General features: G+C 34.7%; 1 protein-coding gene across 1 annotated transcript; it reads right to left on the bottom strand.

Moving 5' to 3' along the window:
• Positions 1-2,465: 2,465 nt before the first annotated feature.
• On the bottom strand, positions 2,466-3,125 carry LOC142612471 (uncharacterized). Its single transcript, XM_075784559.1, has one exon. The coding sequence runs from the start codon at positions 3,123-3,125 to the stop codon at positions 2,466-2,468; it is 660 nt and encodes a 219-aa protein (XP_075640674.1).
• Positions 3,126-20,737: the final 17,612 nt, after the last annotated feature.

Below are 20,737 nucleotides of genomic sequence, written 5' to 3'. Positions count from 1 at the left end.
AAAATAGCGTAAGGTTTTCACCTGCTCGGTGATAGGGTTCGAACCGAGGGCAGGTTTCTTTCCTTAGATAAAAATAGCGTAAGGTTTCCACATTCTCGATGATAGGAATCGAACCGAGGGCAAGTTTCTGTCCTTGCCGTGAATGAGTTGCCTTTACCCTCGCGATTCTTTTTATAATTCTTGCCTGGCGATAATAACTTGAAATAAGAAAAGGGGGACAGGTGAATCAATGTCTTCGTATTAAACATGCAGTAATGCCAGATTACATCAGGTTTATATCTTTGGAGGGTGTCTGGTCACTGATAAAAATTTTTCAAATTGCAAACATTTCATGGCCGGTGGAGCGGTTTTTCCTCCAAATCCTCCAGATAGTATGCCCCTGCTCTGGCAATAGCAGTCACACAGTAGGGCCCCTCCCAGGTCGGAGCTAGCTTTCCCGTGCTCGTCTCTCGCGTATTTCCCACTACCTTTCGGAGTACCAGATCTCCCGCGGCAAACTCCCTCCTTCTGACAGCTCTATTGTACCTCCGGGAAAGCTTCTATTGATACTCTGCCAGCCGAATGGTGGCCACATCTTGGTGTTCCTCCAGCAAGTTCAACTCCTTGGCCATCAACTCCTCGTTCTCGTCAGAAGCGAATCCCGCAACTTGGGCGCTACACAGGTTTACTTCAGCAGGGATGACTGCCTCCGCCCCGTAAGTTAGAGAGAATGGCGTTTCTCCCGTGGATCTCCTCGGAGTGGTTCGGTATGCCCATAGGACGCTTGGAAACTCCTCGGCCCATCTACCTTTGGCGCCCTCCAATCTTTTCTTCAAGCCGCTCATGATAGCCTTGTTTGTTGCTTCCGCCTGGCCGTTACTCTGCGAGTAGGCTGGTGTGGAGTGTTGGTTCCGGATACCAAAGCTCTCGCAAAACTCCCGGAAAGCCCTACTGTCGAACTGCAGGCCATTGTCCGATATTAAAGATTCCGGCATGCCGAACCTTGTTATAATGTTCCTCCATACGAATCTCTTAACGTCAACGTCTCGGATGTTGGCCAGTGCCTCAGCCTCTGCCCACTTTGTGAAGTAGTCTACTGCCACCAGCATGAACCTTCGGTTGCCCGTTGCTCGGGGAAATGGCCCAACTATATCCAGTCCCCAACGGGCGAATGGCCACGGGCTGCAAACTGGGTTTAAGTTCCTGGCCGGTTGGTAAATCATTGGCGCGTGAACCTGACACTGTTCATATCTCTGAGCATACTCGGTGGCTTCCTTCCTTATCTGCAGCCACCAGAAACCCTGGGTCATTGCTTGGTGCCCCAGCGAGCGTCCCCCCACGTGGCTATCGCAGACTCCCTTGTGCAGTTCGGCTAACAGTTCTTTAGCCTAGCTAGGGCGAAGGCACTGCAGGTATGGCCCTTCGAATGATCTGCAATATAGCTTCCGATCGGCAAATAACCAGTACCGAGCGGAAGTTCATCGTACTCTGGCTGCCTCTTTCTCATCTTCCAGGGCTCGATCTTCTGAAAGGAAGTCGATGATTGGATCCATCCAGCACTTCTCGGCTTTAGTGACTTGTAGAATCAGTGCCCTAGCGGCAATACTTGGCTCGGGCACCAACTCCACCCTGATCAGCCGAGGTACCTTGTCAGTTATTGATGATGCTAGAGTTGCCAAAGAATCGGCTCGATACCGGGCACCTCATATGGATTCTATGTAAACACATCCACGTTTTGTATGAGGAACAGTAGTAGCTGCACCCTTTCCCCATCGTTCAAGCTTGCCCCTATCTGAAAACTCCTTTCACTTCCCAGTAAGATCTTTACGCTTACCAAATCCTCGGTAGCGTTGGTCTCCTCCACCTGGGGATGCTAAAATTGCTATAGGGGTGCCTTCTTGGCTGATTCCTTCTTTTCTGTTTGTTTGATTGTCGTGGCTACCAAACATTGTCTGGCCGCTTACTGATCACCCCTTATTACTGTAATCCCTTCATCAGTTCAGAACTTGACTTTTACGTGTAAGGTGGATAGCACAGCCCCCATGTCATGTATCCATGGCCTTCCGAATATTATTGTGTACGGTGTGAAAGAGGCGACCACTATGAACGTCACCATTACCTCCCTGCCTCCCATGATAACTGGGAGCGAAATCTGCCCTTCTAGAATCATCATATGCCCGTCGAATCCCAGTAAAGGTGTATCATACTTGGACAAGTCCCCTTTTTTCAGGTCGAGCCCCCTGTATAGGTCTGGGTACATTGCATCTACGCCACTCCCTTGATCTATCATTATTCTCTTCACTATAAATCCCCTTATTCGGGCCGTGACGATTAAAGCATCGTGGTGGGGCTGAGCAGTACCTTCCAAGTCGTTGTCATTGAACACGATGGGCTGTCTACTATACCTCGGCTTCTTACCCGGGGGTTGTTCGCTCGCGCTTCCTTCCGCTGACACCACGATCAACACCCCTTTTGCTATGGGTGCTCTAATCACCCTTGGTGCGGCGTGGATGACCTCTAGAAACTCCTAAAGGGGGTGGGAGAGGGTTTTGACACAGCCGATCAGCCTGTCCGGTCTCCTGATTCCCAGTCTCCACCAGAAACTCTTTCAAATGCCCCGTCTTCACCAACTGTTCCAGGTGATCTTTTAACACCTTACACTGCTCGGTGGTGTGCCCTTTATCCCTGTGATAGGAGCAATACAAATTCTGGTTTCTCCTTGACAGGTCGCCTGCCATCCTGTTCAGCTGCTTAAAATACGACTCATTTTTTATCCTATCAATGATGCGGTGTACGGGCTCCTTGAACGTCGTGTTGACTCCCTCAACTGCCAGGCCAGGTTCTTGAATTCTCAAATCCTTCCTGTGTCTGGGGTTGAAGCCGTTGTTTTGAGGATAACTGATTATCGGCTCCTTCCCTTTGGACTGCAGCCGATCATCTTCTAAGCGCTTGTACTCATCGATACGCCTCATCAACTGCCTCATATCCTCGGGAGGCTTTAAGGTCAACGATTCTCTCAACCCAGATTCTTCGGGTAGGCCCATCCAAAAGGTGCTCGCTGCGATCTTTTCATTACCCCCGCTAATCTCGTTGTACAACTCCCAGTACCGATTGGCGTAGTTGCGAAGGGTCTCTCCAGCCCCCATCTTCATTGATAGCAATGTATCCACGGGTTGCAGCACCTGACTACAAGTCATGAACCACACTCCGAACTCCTGGATCAGTTCCGAAAAACTATGGATCGAGCCTTTCTTCAACCCGTTGAACCACCTCAAAGCAGTGGGCCCAAGGCTCGAGGGGAAAACCTTACATATCAATGCGTCGTTATGGGAGTGTAAGGACATCATCTGAATATAGTGACTTACATGTTCCACCGGGGTCAGTCTTCCTAGTGTAGGAATTGAATGGTGGATGTGCGAACTGGCTCGGCATAGGCATGCTCTCGATATCTCTAGAAAACGGAGACCGGGCAGCTTGACGCAATGCTCTACTCATGGTATCCATGGCCGCGTTACGTGGTTGCTCCGCGTCGAGGGAAGTCGATTCATGGTCCGCATACTCTCGCGAGCAGTCGCGGTGCCTACGAGACCCGGATTGATGAGATCCTGCCTCATGACGATTCCCCACACTTACTGACCTTTCCCTTCGTTCTCCCTAGTCCCTTCTCCTGTGTCGGCCCCGTGCTTGCAACTCCAAATCCCTGACTGCCCTGCTTAGGTGCTCGAGCTCTTGGTCCCTCCGTTCAAGCTCCTGGCCTCTTCTATCAAGGCGGCTGCGGCCCGAGGCGTCAGACATTGTCCAGAGGGTTTGGTACGACCCTTCTTCAGGCCTAGACTCTTCTACCTCCTCATGCCTTTTGTCCTCCTGCCTTTTTTGCCTCCTTTCTCGCCATGTAGACCCCCGCGACGACCCTCCAGTGCCACTCTCTGCATGGCTTCTCTGTCCACTTCCAGACATCCTTACGAGCGTGCCAAGATAACACCACAGCTACGTAGGAGATCCCCATAGACGACGCCAATTGTGCGTTCCAAAATAAGGTTGTTGGGCCTCGAAGGAGTTTGGGCTCACAATCTATTTGTATAATGGGTTTTTGGATTTCCTACCATGAATGGCGTTATGCTCGGCTGTCCCTTTTCCTGAGTCTCCCCTCTTTTCTCACTAACTCTCCCCTTTCTTCCTTGGGGAGGATTGATATTACTTTCTCTAGTCTTTTCCCTCTGAAATTGTCAACCCCCCCCAACTGAATCTTCCATGCCTATTTATAGCCAAACTTAGTGGAATGGTCATGATTATTCCCCTGGTGGGTGGAAGGAGGGGTCCAATACTATTACCCATAAGTGGGGGTTTAGTTGGGAGTGGGAGGAAATGAGAGTGGCATTGGAACTGGCTCCACTTCTGGGTTTGATGCTCGGCAGGGGCGTTCCTTAGGCAATGGAAGGGAGGTCCAATACCGTTTCATCTAAGTGGATGTTTGGTGGCAGGAAGGATGTAATGATAGTGGCGTTGGGACTAACCCCGCATGTAAGTTTTGTGCTCGGCAGGGGCACGTCATAGGCTGCTTTGAGCACTCCGAGCTCAAAACTCTTGGACGGCACGTGCGTTACCATGTGTGATCACCGCGGGACTCTTATAAGAGTTAGTCTTCATGGGCCTTAGGGCGATTGGGCTTGACGGGGGTGAGGCTCGTACAGTTGTCTTAAATTATTTATTCTTAAAGAGTTTTATATCTTAATTTTAGAATCAAATGTGGGACCATATCATAAATATTCATTCAAGTGAGTTATTAAGTATAAAAACCAAAGAGTATAGAATAAATGAATTGAAAAAAAAAATGATTCACAATAATTTTTTTTTTTAAAAAAACATGGAAAATTTACATTTGATACCTAATAATATCCATACAAAAATTTTAAATAGTTAACAAAATATAAAATGACTATCAATGGTATTTAAATTATATATATATATATATAGGAATTATATTATGCATTTTTTTGTATATCCTTAAGTGTGTTTATGCATATACATGAGCTTATAAGCTAGTTTATAAGAATAGAAAGAGAAGGGTAAAAATGTTCAACTTGTAGTTTAGACTTTCCAATTGGGTTTGATAATTTAAGTCTTGAGCGTAAAGCAGTAAGTTTAAGGATTTGGATAGGGTTAATACTTAATATATAGACTTTAGTCTTATTTAGACCTCTATGATCCCAATGATTCATATAAATTAGTCAGTTTAGTAAACTTTGGACGTCCTGAGACCAAATATAGTTTATTATTATTATAATTATTATGAATTCGTCCATTTATAGTAATTCTATACTTATGGTGAATTGGTGATATTGGGTTTTTCTATGGCAAATTTATGCCCCTTATCCATATATCTTTCTTATTTGATAAATTATCCATCCATTTTTTAATGAACAACTATTCATCTATCTCTTTTTGTTTCTTTAATTTTATTATATAATAGTAAATTTAACATAATATTAATTTTTTTCTCTTTTATATTTTTCTAAATATGATATTTCCTAATTGTGATAGTTATTAATATGCATTTATTTATTATTAATGTGTTTGTATACTGAAGTAATGGAACTATATATTCTAGGATTAGGCACTTGTTATGATTGTCTTTGTGTTTGAAACTATATATTTTATCATTTAAAAAAGATATGATATGTCAAAGATTCTCATAAAGGGTCTAAATATAAAATAAAATTTAAATTCAATTAAAATATATATTAGAATAATGACATTTAAAATTGTGAAATCTTCAAAGATTTTTGGGGAAAAATATTTTGAAAACAACCAAAATCAAACCTTTTCTAACTTCTTCTTTTTTTGGGCCCAAATGGTAAAGATGGGGTTTGAACCACAAATTTGAGATACCACAAATGATGCTATTACTTGAAGTTTTGAGCCCCATGTAATTATTTTAATTTTTTTCTTTTTAGAATTTGATAGTGGGGATGGGAGATTTGAAACTAGATATATTCGATGGAAATACTAGGATGTGTCAATAGGACTACAAAGCTCATTTGGGAGAATTATGAGCTGTGGAATTTTGACATTACATGATTTTCCAGGATTATAAAGAATTCACTGCTTGGGTTATTCAACACAATAAAGCTCCAGCTTATTTGTCATGACTGTGTGGTCCTTATGGACTCAGCGAACCAAATTCGTCTTCAGCTCCCTAGTGTTACTATAGACAAGATTGCACAAGCCTCTAGAAATCGGCTTGAAGAGTACAAGGCAATCATGCCTACTCAAAAATCTCAACAGCGTCATCCTCAAGTTCAATGGTTACCTGCCCCCTCCGGATGTCTTCAAAATCAACTATGATGGAGCTCTTTTCAAAGAGGAAAATAAGTCAAGTATTGGGGTTATTGTCCAGAATAATCAGGAACTAGTGATAGCTTCTTTGATCCAACAATTGTCCCAAGCATACAAAGCAGTCAAAGCAGAGGTTATGGCTGCTCTACGAGCTCTTGAATTTGGTTTGGAAGTGGGAATTGTGAAAGTAATTGTGGAAGGGGACTCTGAATTAGTGGTGAAGGCGTTGATTAAGGAAGACACCGGTTTGGCTTCTCAATTCTCATGGTTTGTTGATTATGGATGCTTATAACTGTGCTAGTTCTTTATCTAAATTGTCTTAACTCTCATGTATACCAAGAGAGAAGGGAACAAAATTGCTCATAATTTGACTAAATTAACTATTAATTTTCTAAATCATGTTGTGTGGATAGAAAATATTGTTGGGGTTTGTGGAACTTAGTTGTGTTTGATCTGGTTGACGATTCGACCTGACCTGAAATAATGTTGCGTGGTTTTTAATGGGAGATTTTCTGAAGGCTTAGTCCATGGAGCGGAGGTTTGGGCCGATAGGAAAAACTGTACGGCCGCACTTTATATTTTTCTCTGATAATAGTGAAATCCTGGTAACTTTATGTATATAGGCAAATTGTCAAACCACGTAAATACTGTCTTGTGCGTGTAATTATTTTTTCTTTGGCGTGTGTTTTTTCTATTTTTGTTTTTCACAGGTTTGAGAATTTCGTGTTTATTCCCTACAAATGTTTTACCACAAATTTCTTCTATTTTTAAAGCTGATTTATAAACTGATCTGTCTTAATAAAGATGACGACTTCTTCCTCAAAAAAAAAAAAAAAAAAAATTCTTGTCAATTATTTAAACTTAGATGACTTGATTTCCATTGTCTTTTGATTTTAGAAACTTTTATAATAATTTTGCATGAATCATTCAATTGGTTTTTTTTATTAAAAACATTTACGGTTTTAACGTTACCACCAACTAAAAAGAAAAAAAATTTCTTGTCAATTATTTAAACCTAGATGATTTGATATCCATTATCTTTTTATTTTAGAAACTTTTATAATAATTTTGTATGAATCATTCCACTAGTATTTTAAATAAAGATTCTAATGTATCCACGGATAACATAGGTAAATAGACATGGGGAAAACAACTTTATGATATTAGTCCTATCACCGAAGAGAATAACATAGGTGAATAGACATGCATGCATTGTTCCAAACAATATAATTGGCAATTGTGTTTTGTCCTTGTCGATGCAAACAGGATATTTAACATCAAATACTTTGTGTCCATTAAAAAAAGTAAATTCGTACGTAGTAAATATCAATTTTCTCTTTAATTTATTTGGATACTTATATAATACTACATTTACCAAGTTTATTGGGAAACATTAAAAAACGAATAAATAATAAATTGAAGCTCATGCTCTTGTAAGAGTTAGGCCGTGGGATAGAATTTGGATTTGCGTTATAATGTCTTATTACCTTCAACTATTTTTATTTTTTATATAAATTTTTTTATTGTTTATATGTATCTTCAACCAATTGGATTGGAATAAACTATCTATCAAAAAAAAAAAAAAGATGGAATAAACTATATAAAACTAAAGGCTTTAACTGTATCCTTTGTATATGTTAATAAAAAAAAAAAGATTATGGTTTATGGTAAGTCGCCAACTCCAAGTCTCCAGCCACATAACTTTATGGGAAGTCACCGATTCATTAGTAGGAGTATATTCCTTTATCTTATCCCTCTTCTCTTATATATATATATATATATATGTGTGTGTATGTGTTTCTTAACAAAAAAAAAAAAATACTCAGTGTTGTTGAGTTATTCCACATAGGTAATGTATGATATTGAGAGGGGGTTTATCACTTACTCCGCAACATTAACTGCCGCATGCAGTTTTGGTGTTGGTGTGTAAGTGTATTCCCTTATCTCATCTCCTTCCCCTATATATATATGTGTGTGTGTGTGTGTGTTTCTCAAATAAAAAAGATACTCAGTGTTGTCAAGTTACCCCACATCGATAAACTGTAATATTGAGAAGGTGTTTATTACTTGCTCTGTGACACTAATTATCGCATGCAGTTTTGATGTTGGCGTATGAGTGTATTCCTTTATCTCATCTCCTTCTCTTATATATGTGTGTGTATGTGTTTCTCAAATTCAAAAAAGATACTCAATGTTGTCGTCCTTTATCTCATCCCCTTTCTCCTATATATATGTGTGTGTGTGTGTGTTTCTCAAATTCAAAACTGATCCTTAGTGTTGTTGAGTTATCTCACATCAGTAAGGTGTGATATTAAAAATAAGTTTATCACTTGCGCCGCGATGTGTGTATCTCATCTTCTTCTTCTATATATATACATATATATGGGTGTGTTTCTAAAAAAAAAAAAAAAAAGAGGGATATTATTATTTATCTGGACGTGGTTGGTCGTAAAAACTAAAACGAGGATTATTAATTCCAATTTGGCAGCAAGAGAGGCAGGTATTATATGCAGTGGCGGAGAGAGAGAGTTATGGCCCTTCTACCTTTTTAAATTTCTCAACTAAATTAATTTAGTCACATCCAGAAATATCAACAAAAATAATAATAAAAAAAAAAGATATTTTACCTCACCAAAAAGAAAAATTATTTTATCTATTTTTTATTACCACTCTAATAATAAACCTTACCTCTCAAACTTTATATAGTCTATTCACTTACTACTCTATTTAATTTTTTTTTTTTTATGAATGTCAGTCTTTTTTTTTTGTCAAATCGATGCTTTGGAGTCTCTAATAAAGATTTTTTTTATTTACCAAAACTAATGAAAGGCCAAAAATGAATAAACTTAAATTACTGGATTAAATTTTAGTAAAAGTTAGAGAATGAAATTTGTTATTTATAAGTTCTATGTATGTTCTTACAAATACAGAAAATACCCAAATAAAATTTATAATGTTAAAAGGTTAAAAAGAAAATTTCAATCAAACACGTTCGCTTATATTTTCCTATATACATATATACGTGTATTTATAAATATGTGTGTTCATATATATAATTCAAGTATATTTCCATATTATAATGGTCCTCCAAATAAGAATTTTGGGCTACACCTTGAATGTAAAGTTGATTATTCTTTTCTACAATTATGCCCCAATTAATAGACATTGAATGAGATCCATCATCATGATGAATTGGAGTGGTCATGACAGGGTGAGATCATGGGATAAGAATAAGAACGTAGTAATACATGACGAATAAACCTATTGCACTTATATCTAGGGTAGGTTTATCCTCAAACCTATTGCACATTGATTTTTCTTTATAGTTTTTTATATTCGCTTCTAAATCTAAAGTGGTATTAGTTTTGTCCGAATCAAAAGATTTAACATGGATAAAACAACACTTTTATTGGTATTTTAGTCTCTCATGCATGGTCTTGGTGTTAATTTAAACCTTAATTCTGGGCAGTTGGTAATCTTCAGATATTTAATAATTAAGGATTAATTCACCAATTATCACTAATTCAGTTCTTCTAAATTGGCCAACCGATTATTTCAAATACACACGAAACAAATACAAAATAAGAAAGAATTTGCATAATTTAATATGACCCATATGGTGCATGTCATGATATAAAACAGATTTAGTCACACTCTTGCATGTAGTCAATAATTACAATGTTCCATTTCCAGCAAAAGAAAAATGACAGTGTTCCATTTCGAGTAAAAAAGAAAAATTACAGTGTTCCACATCGTGCTTAGGCAATTCTATCATTTCACAGCGAAAGCAATCGAAGTGGCCTCAATTATTCCTTCTTTTTTGAGGAACTAATAGAATTACGTTCTGTCACTATCCTACATATATAGCATAGCATTCTCTGCATAATAAAATGTCGTCAACTAGTGGCCGGTGAAACCACATAAAAGTCATTCATATACAAAGTTAAGTGTGCTTTGTTTTCTTTGATGGCTCACTATTAATTGTTCTCGTTTCTTTCTCATCTCTCTTTCCCTTTCTTCTTTACTCTCAATTGTATTTTTGGAACCTTTTGCAAAGCTGTCACTAAAAGCATTCTATTTTCTTCGCTAAAAATTTCCTTGTGGTACTATCCGCGTGGTTTTTGTGCCTGATGTACGTGCACCACATGATGCTATTTTGTCTGGAACTATATATATCTTCAGCCCAGTCAGATTCACTAGGTTCTTATTATCTTTCGAGTCAGCACGTCACACTTTGTTGAAAGAGAAGGTAATTTGATCGTTTGGATGAATGTGGTGAACAAAAAACAAAGATCATATGACTGAAAAGAAGGTGAAAAAAGAAGAAAAAAAGGGCAATGAAGTCTAGCTAGCTCAATTGGCACGCACCATGAGTAACTTATCAATAAAAAAAGGAAATGGAATAAAATGAAAAATGAGAAGGAGGTGATGAAGCAAGGCTTTTGATGTCAAAAATCATGCCCACTTTGCTATATACCTGCAAACATAAAACGTGTATCTGCATGGCACATCTGATGTGTCTTTTTCTTCTTATATTTCTTGTTGCTTTAAGTCCTGTATCCACTACCGGAGCATGTATTAAAAAAATGGAAGATCCTATCAATTAGGAAACACTTTTTAGATAGGTTAGGTATTCTTTACCAAAGGATTAGGTTGGAACTCGTGACGTGGATGACGAAATTAATCTTTTTGAGCATAATATAATTGCGGGTAATTATTGGGTATTTTTGAAATAGCATAAATGTGTGTTCGTCCTTCTCATATAACTGTGAATCCTATTAATAAAATTTATGATGGAACCTACAATTTATGTGAGAGAGGAAAGTATGTATTTATGGTACTTCTGGAGTATTCAATAATCTTTATAATAATTGGTAAAACTGAAAGAAAATCTAATTAAATTTCAAATTAAAATTAGAGTCTAATTTTGCGCCATGTGTCTCATCTAATCTAAATTTTAGAATTTTGTGCCAAGTGAGTTAATTTAGTGTAAAAATTGAATTTCAATTAGCATTTAATTTTGCGCCACGTGTCTTATCTAATCTAAATTTTTAAATTTTTGTGTCAAATTAGTTAATTTAGTATAGAAAACGAGGAGTCTAATATAATAAACCATAAAAAACATAATCATATAACTAAAAAAATTCAAATTTATAAGTCATCTATATATATATGAAGGGAAATGCTAACAAATAGGTAAAACTTAGAGGAAGTTGAATTATATTCTAAAATTATAATCCAATTTTGCACATGTCTACATTTATATGGAGACTACACCATAATTATTTATTTAAGCATGTGTCATGTGTTTATTTAAGTTTTTTAATTTTTGTGTTAAGTGATTTAATGAGTGAAAAATACTAAGAATTTAAAAATGAACTATAAAATTAAAAAAAAAAACAATTACATATACTCAATAAAAATCACCACATGTTTCTCAAAAAATAAAAATCACCACACGTTCTATCTTATTAAAAATTAGAAAAAAATGATCGTTAGTAGTATTAAATTTAGGTAAGAATTTAATATGTGACTAATTATATTTACTTTAAAAAAATAATTTGACTAATTATCTATATTTTATGATAAAAATTATGCTTAATTTTAAATGTATATATACGTATGCATGAATGCATATGTGTAACATGTTTTTTTTTAAAATAATAATTTGACTAATTATTTATATTTTCATAATAAAAATCTTGTTTAATTTTAAATGTATTCATGTATTTGTATAGAGTTACATGCTAATTTTCCTATATATAATAGTAGACATCACTGTGCCATTTCTTAATCTATTTGCAATTCAAGGGGTCGAGAATTGTTAAACACTTCTGCATGACTAAAACTTGAGTACTGTATTAATTAAGTGGATAAGGCTCTTTAAGGGACTATTACGGGTCTGTCTGAATAAAGCAAGAACAATATGGAACTTATGGAAATATTTAAAATAAACATGATTATTATTTTATTTTTTTAAAAGGAGAGTTAAAAAAACATAATCTCTGTTATAGTACTTATGCTTTGGATTTTGTTGCGTTTATAAAATATATGTGAGATTAACAATATAAAAAAATTCTCAGAAGTTGGTCTACTGATTCTTCCGGGCGTCAAGAGAGCTTTTAGATCTTGGACTCAAAATCTCTATTCAACGACTTGACAGTAATACATAGCGTATCTGGGACGACAGGAGTATTGTACTGCCTACCTAATTAAAGAAATAGTCAAGAGCTTAAAAGAACTTGACCATCCTTGTTTTAAATATTAATATATACTTGTGTGTAACTCTGTGTACATGCACAAATACAATTAAAAAAATTATAATTATACAGTTAAAATTATACATGGTATTAGCTTACACATTTTTTAATTATACATTTTTGAAATATGTAATAATTTCTCATTATTTATATATATATATATGTGTGTGTGTGTAGGGTTTGACTTATCTCTTGTACCTTTTTACTAGAAGTCTCATTTTATTTTAAATACACAATGATAAGTGGTAATAGATTTTATTTTCATATTTTATTTAGTTAGTGGGTGATGTGACAATTTTTCATTAAAACAAAATGTGATTCCAATTAAAAAAGTACTGGAGGTAAACCAAACTCACACATACATACATATATATATATTGTAAGGTCACGAATTGAACCCACACCCAACAGTGGGAAATGAATAGGCCCAAAAAGTCCAATACAATGAAATTTGTAGAGAGTGAACTTGAAATCTAAGTTCTAGTGATGTTGGATAACAAAATTAATGGGCTAGATCACCACGTCTCATACAATGAACTGTTTATGTAATAGAAATTCTTCTCGGACACAAGTTGAGGAAGATTTGTATTATCTTTCCTTCTTAAGATAGATTACAATTATGGATGGTGGTGTGTACAGTGTTTTCTCCTTTTTTTTTCTCTCCCCCTCCCTAAATGCCTTTATTTTCCTTTTATATTATCCCCCTCATTCTCTCCATCTTTCACGTATAGATCAGATCATCAATCCAGATACTTGTTCTATCAACCACCCTCTTGAAGTCTTCAAACCAAAACTGTAAGGCTGATCACCACTGTTCAGATGTCACTTCTTCATTAATGCGGCCAGAGAGGTAGGTGCAGAGTCTTTAATGCAGTGGTAGTAGCTTTCTCTAAGATATTTTCCATCCGTTCTTCGTAGCCTTGTGAAACATATCTTCATCCATAAGACCTTCTAAAATATCCTTTTAACCATCATGGCGCACCATACGACCTTCACTTCACTTAACTGAGGAGAATCCCCTCCTCGGACTATTTCCACCAACTTCTCTCGCAACAGTTTGCTTGTGGGTCTTTAAGTTTGACATCATTATTACCACTGAACCATCCTTGGACAAGTAAATACCCTCGGATCAAGCCCAAGACCCAAGAACATGCCCTAAACCTTTTGTCCTCACACATATGATTTAGAATTCAATTAGATTTAATTTTTCAATTTTTGCACACAATAATTCACTTGCCATTAAAATTAAAAATCTAATTTATAATTTAATTGAATTTGGACATTTCAATTTTTACACAATAATTCACTTAACACAAAAATTAAAAATTCAATAGGACACGTGGTGTAAAATTGAAATCTAATTAGATTTTCTCTAAACTTTAGCTATTAATATATACTAGTGTGTAACCACGTGCATATGCATAAGTACATTTAAAAATAATCACAATTATATGTTACACATTTTTTAAACCATATATTTCTAAAATATCATTATATATATATATATGATTTAAAATTTAATTAGATTTAAACTCTTCGGTTTTTGCACCTAATACTTTACTTGCTACAAAAATTTCAAAAGAAAAAAAAGATGGACACGTGGCATAAAATTGAACTCCAATTAAAATCCAATTTAGAATCTAATTGGATTTGGATTCTTCAATTTTTTTACACTCAATAAATTACTTGACATAAAAATTAAAAATTACATGGGACATGTAGCGCAGAATTGAGAATCTAATTAAAATATAATTAGATTTTCCTTCACGTTCTACTACAATTATTGCTTAAAAAATATAAGATTCTCTGAGCACGCGCAATGTACGTGCTTAAAGGCTAGTGTGTGTGTATATATATATATATATATATATATATCTCAATTAAGTATATCAATTAAGGTTTTAAGCGTGCAGTACTATAATTGTCATTGTCATTGAGAAAACCTTTGTTAATTAATCAAGAAATAAATCACTCTCATGCACTTGTAGTCTTCGGCTCTATGCATGTCTACCTACCTCTTTTAATATATATATACCTACCTCTTTTAACTCCTACTCCCAAGATTATTATTCTCGATAGATTAACGATTTTATAACGTTAGAAGTACCGAAGAGAACTGACTTTTGTTTTTTTAGGAACAGAAGATAACTAATTAACTTTTAAATTTTATACAGAAAATATCAACCCAACATGAATCATAAAATAAGGCCTACACCCCACCCATAATCAGGATAAGATCCAAATAAAAAACAATCAAAGTGCACCCAACTCACAAATATACATGATCATAAAATTACAATAAGGCCCTCAAAGTCTATCAACTAGTTATAAGCTTTAATCCAACCCATTTTTCATAAATTGATAATCCAATTAATGAAATTCCAACTTATCAAAAATTTGAACAATATCAGTCTCACTCCAATTTGTTAATTGATATCCGACTGTTAAGGTGATAGACTATGATTGGCGTATAGAAAAAGTGAAATTAGTGATAATTTTATGTGAAAATGATGTGTATTGATTACCGTCTACTATCTCAACAAATTGCAATGTTATTGGTTTATAAAATCAACAAGATCGTAAGGGTCATTTGTAGGTAAAATAAAAAGTGATGTAAGCTGCACCATTGTCATGAAGGTGAACGGTGGAGAAAGAAAGAAAAATTATTTCTTCTTTCCTTTTTCAAGGCATTTCCCCTTGTAGGGTCACGTTCTAATGAGCATCACTCTAGTGAAAACTCACTCCCCACAATGGCATACAGTTAAGGGGGCCAAAAGGTCTTTACCCATAGGACATAGGTAAAGGACTTGGACAAATTTCCAACTTTTTGGGGGGTACGTAATGGTAATGAAAATATGCAATCATAGTGTTGTGGCTATGAATTGATCTTAGTGCGCATGACTGCTCTCAAGTCATAAGGCTTAATGATTTGATCCTTGTTTTTCAAGAACATGGAAACATAATACACCAAAAACACTCCATGAGTCAAAACTCACTAAAATGGAGGATCAATAGCCAAACGGTAACGTGGTTTGGTCTTTTTGCTTTTTTCAAACATCCCTGATGTATTTTTTTGGAGAACCAATTAAGTAGGAGAGAGCTAGATTAGTGGAATTTCACTGTTTTTTATTCCATATTTTTAGTATATAAGGTCAAGAAAAAGATTTGCGCTTTACAATGGGGTTGGAAGAACATAATTTAAACTATATCCAAATAACAAGGGCATCTGATTCAATGCTATATGAGAATCCCTTCATTTTAATCTAACCCAACTGGTTGGTAACTTATCCAACCCACTTTTCTGACCCTAGTTGAAGTCATTAATGGATTGACAATAAAGTTTCAGTCCATATGCTATGAATTTTTTTGGTTGATTATTATCTGACATAAAATGCATAAAACTCATAAATAGAGCAGTACTCATATAGATTTAGACAAAATAATGTACAATGTTCCAGTTTGATCTTTGTTGTTTCTTCTTGTCCTTTAGGCTTTTAGCCCTACGAAGTCAACTTTTACAGCGTAATGTCAATTTCTCTAAGCAGGGGTCACAGAAGTGAGTTTGGTTGAGAGAAAAAAGGAAATTTGAAAAACAGTGGATAGAAAATGAAATATGAATTGCTATTTTCCTTACTTTACATAGTAGAAATATGATAGGAAGAAGATAAGGAACATGGAAATTTTTCATCCACGCACAAAAATTCTTTCAGAAAAATGGAAGGAAAAAGGAGCCGAGGGAAAATATTTTTCCGTCTTAAAAAATTTCCTCTTTAATTAATTGAAAATTTCAATCAATCTTTTAACTCTTTTATTAATCCTATGAAATAACCATCTCTCTCTCTTTTTTTCTTTTTTTCATCATTCCTAATTTCTTCCTCTCAGTTCCTCATATTTTCTACTAAACAGGATGGAAAATAAATAAATAAAATGACAGAAAAATCTATAAATCTATTTTGATCTATCCAAAAACTTTCCCATCTCAAAGTCTTCTTGAAATTATAATATCAGGCTGATGATAGTTAGGCCAAGTGCTTAGCTCATACATTTTGTTTTGAAATGTGTTACATGTGGTTATATAGATATGTTCCTGTTGGGCAGTGGGAGGTTGAGATATCATGGAGGAGTAGGACACACCTTTCACAATAATTCCATAAGGCAAAACTGTGGCTGAGTGCCTGAGTGGCTCCCACATGCATATTTAGAGCATGTTTGGCATGGGAGAATAAATCTTTTAGTAAAGTGGTTATCCATATAAAATAGTTATTTGATTAATTTTTTTAGAGAGAGTTTCAACTTATGACGTCCGCTTTTGATGATAGTTAATTTTTGGTGTAAGCAAGGATTGAGTCCCAAGTTATTCGATCATTGATTGTTTATTTTTCATTACAAAAATAATAATATCTTAGGAACCGTAATTTTTCGAGAATAGTTATTCCTCTAGAAGAGGGTCGTAAAAACATTAATGTACAATAACTTTAAAAATTAATGCGTGTGTGAAATAGGATATGAGGTTAACTTCAACAATATATATATATATATATATTTGAATAATTGAGTCCAGTCTTGGGCTAAAGACTTCTCTTCAAGGAAGAATGTTTCAAGCTATTTTCCAAAAAATAATCTTCAATCTTTTATTTTAGAGGAAGAGGAGAGAGAGCTCAAAGGCCAAGCAGGAGGGGGCAGTTAGCTGACTGCTTCTTGGCCATGAACCCCTACTTATATATACAAGATACTTGATCTAAATTATCAAATAGGAACATCGACAAATCTGTGACCTTGGTCAGCTAAATAAGTTGATTAACTGAGAAGTTTTCCTTGAATGAAATCCAAATTCTGAAGTGTGCAAGGAGTATTGATTTTGCAAAATGTGAGAGGTTGATTCATGAATTAAAAAGAGAAAAGAAAAAGAAATTATCTTTATTGCATTGGCGGGGGATTGCACGAACCCGGACCGGACCAAGAGGTCCAATCATGAAAACCAAACTGGGATGAAAATCGATTTTTTAAGCATAGAGAACTGGAGTTATTGTTAATTCCGTGAGCCCCTTAAACCGGGGTTGGACCACACAAACCGTGCAGTCCAACCCTGGTTGAATTTTTTTTTTTATAGGAACAACTTAACACAATTCTATTCTACTTAATTAAATTATTCATCTCTTAAAAAAAATTTAAAAAAATTATAATTAAAATCTTTTAAAGATATTCAACATTACTTCAAAAATTAATAATAAATTTTAATGTTTTCATAATTATTATTTTATTTTATTAACTTTTTTATTTAATTATTAAACATATGCTTGAAAATTATTAAATTTCCCTCACATATATGACGTCATCACGGTTCAACCCCGGTTCAATCTCAATTTAACCTCAAAAATCTTGAATTCCTCCTTTTTACGGTTTAATGAACGATCCAGATTTCAAAACCATTCGTACCAAAGCAAGGCCTAGGCCTAGAGCACAAGAACGCGACATGAAAAGGGGAAAATTTTGTTAAATAACGTTCATTTTGATAATATTCTATTTCCAAAACATGATTTTAAGTTTTGAAATGGTGTTTTCACTATAAATTAAACCAAATCAGCTGAAAATGTGTTTTAAAAACTCAATTCTAGAAAATTGGCTAGATCCTCAAATAACTTCAAAAACATTGTCAATTTATTTTTTTTATTTTTTTGCAAATTTCTCCCCTATTAAAGCCACATCAGAAAATTTATTTTATTGATTCATATTCATAAAATAAAACATTTTTCTCAATTTATTTTTTCTTGCTTTACTTTCTTCTCTTAGATCAAGGCGTGACTTGCAAAAAGCTATTAATCAAGGGCGGCGCCACCTTATGGCCAGAGTGGTCCAAGACCACTTTGACCTGAAAAAAAAAAAAAATTATACATAATAATTTAAAATTTTATATTTATCTACCTTTTAAAAAAAAAATTGGAAACACCCTGATTTTTTTTTATGCCAACAAAATTAAATTTTATTCCATAATTTGAGCAACTAAACAATATTTTAGGGTCTTTCACGCAAAAAGAACCACATGTTTTTATATTCTTTTAAGCCTATACTACAGCTTTATTTTTAGATTTTACTTTACCTAACACACTGTCATTATACGACTACTTTTTCTCAAAAAGATTATAATATATAAACTTTTTATTTTTATGATTATAATTAAATATGTAATTGTCCATTCTAAGGAAATTTGATTAAATTTACATGAAAGTGTCACTAAATATTATGTTTTTACATTTTGCTATCATATTATTAGTAATAAACTTATTATATTTTTATATATATAATTTAAAATTTATATAATTATATTATTTATGACATCACAGGTTTGACCAAAAGACCAGTAACCAATCCCTTTTCGGCTTTTTTCACTATACTGGTTTATATAACCATGGACCCCCCCCCCCCCCCCAAAAAAAAAATTTGAATGACATCTAGGAAAAAAAAATTATAATAAAACCACTAATAAGACCAAAACCAAATGCCAATGGAAAAGTCTAGTACAAGATCAATTTCATCTCAAACTAAGATTATCATTACTCCAACACTAACACGATTACGTTTTTAATTCAACAAATATTTTTTAAAAAATTTCTCACTATCTCAATGCCTTGCAGATTCACTAGTCATTAAACAATTTAAACTAAAACTAAATCAAACCTAAAAGCTGAAAGGAAATAAGAAACTCACTTACCCTCCTCAACCATTGCCGTCCATCCTTGTTAACAATAACCACAACTGAACTCCACAAGTTTTATGTTGTAAAACCTATTTAATTTGCGTTTTTTTTTTTAATATTGTTGTTGTAGTCGTCGTCAATATATAAAAGATTCTTTTTATTAGATGGTGTAATTTATGATTCATGAAAAACACCTTGAAAAAAATTCCTAGAGCAGCCATGGCTATTAATCAAACTAATTTAAATTGGTATTATTTTGAAATCATTTGGGAATTTAGCCTTTTAAATGACATTGCATTTCCAAAACACAACTTGAGGGGTTGAAATCATGTTTTTCACTTGAAATTCAAATAAGTAAAACTGAAAATGAAATTTATGAAATCATGTTTATAAAATACAAAAAAAAAAAAAACTAAACTAAACGCTCGAATAACTTCAAAATAACAGTGACAATTTAAATAGTTAATACCAAAAAGAAATTCTTTTGGAAATTTTGCCCATGAAAAAGGTACTGTCGGAACCCAATTATCTATGTCTCTACCATCACCTATTTTTTGAGTAAATATCTATTTCGTTAGAAGATTTCTCCAATAACTAGAAGCAAGAACTACCCACCAAAATATTCTAATATAATGAATTGGGAAGATGATGGAAGCCATATGAATTAAGATGGAATGAACGCAACAACACATTTAATCATCGCTAATCTTGGAACTTGGGAAAGGAATTTTACCTTCCTACTTTGCATTCTACTTTGGATTTTCTCAATAATATCATCAAGGGGTTATGACTTTCGACCGTTCAGGAACAACAAAAGGCTAATGGGAATGCCACTTTAGTTGGAAGGAATTTTTAAGATCAACTAGCAACCTTGTATGGACATTCTTGCCAAGACAAACAAATTTCTGATTGTTTATGGACTGAAGGGACCATTTATTATAAATGGCTACACAATTCGAAGCCAGGCCTTATCCATATCCACCTTTAAAGGCAAGACCCCCTTTCCCTAATTTCTTTGTTTATTTTGTGCATCAATTCACAGGCAAAAGTAATGTTTTCTCAGATTTGCCTCCACAACACAAAGTTGTTTGCCAAGGGCATATAAGAGAAGGCAAGACAGATTTTAAACGACCAACCAAGATTTTAGAAAAAAATCTCGTAGTCAACATTACAAAAGCTAATAGATCTGAAATGGATTAAAGCAGAATTAAGCATCTTTAATGGAGGCCAATAATCTTGTCTCAGTGGTATTAGTTCTTTCCATGTGAAGAGCTTAGGTTCAAATCCCCCTTCCCAAGAGGGGGAAAGATGAAAAAGAAATTTTACTTAAAAAGGAACCGAGAAAAAAACTCACAACTTCTTTAATCTCATGGTGAATGATATTCCAATAAGGTTTGCCGGACCAGGAGATTTTGTTGTTCCCATACCGAACATAGCTTGTCTAATTTCTTCTACCAGGGCAAGCAAA

The sequence above is a fragment of the Castanea sativa genome, chromosome 10 (genome assembly GCF_040712315.1).
Source record: "Castanea sativa cultivar Marrone di Chiusa Pesio chromosome 10, ASM4071231v1".
NCBI classification, from domain to species: Eukaryota; Viridiplantae; Streptophyta; class Magnoliopsida; order Fagales; family Fagaceae; genus Castanea; species Castanea sativa.
The sequence above is the reverse complement of the archived record's forward strand: the minus strand, read 5'-3'. Positions and strand labels throughout refer to the sequence as shown.

Bases quoted from the DNA above. Each gene is read 5' to 3' on its own strand.
- LOC142612471 (XM_075784559.1), bottom strand. From the start codon at position 3,125: ATGGGGGCTGGAGAGACCCTTCGCAACTACGCCAATCGGTACTGGGAG.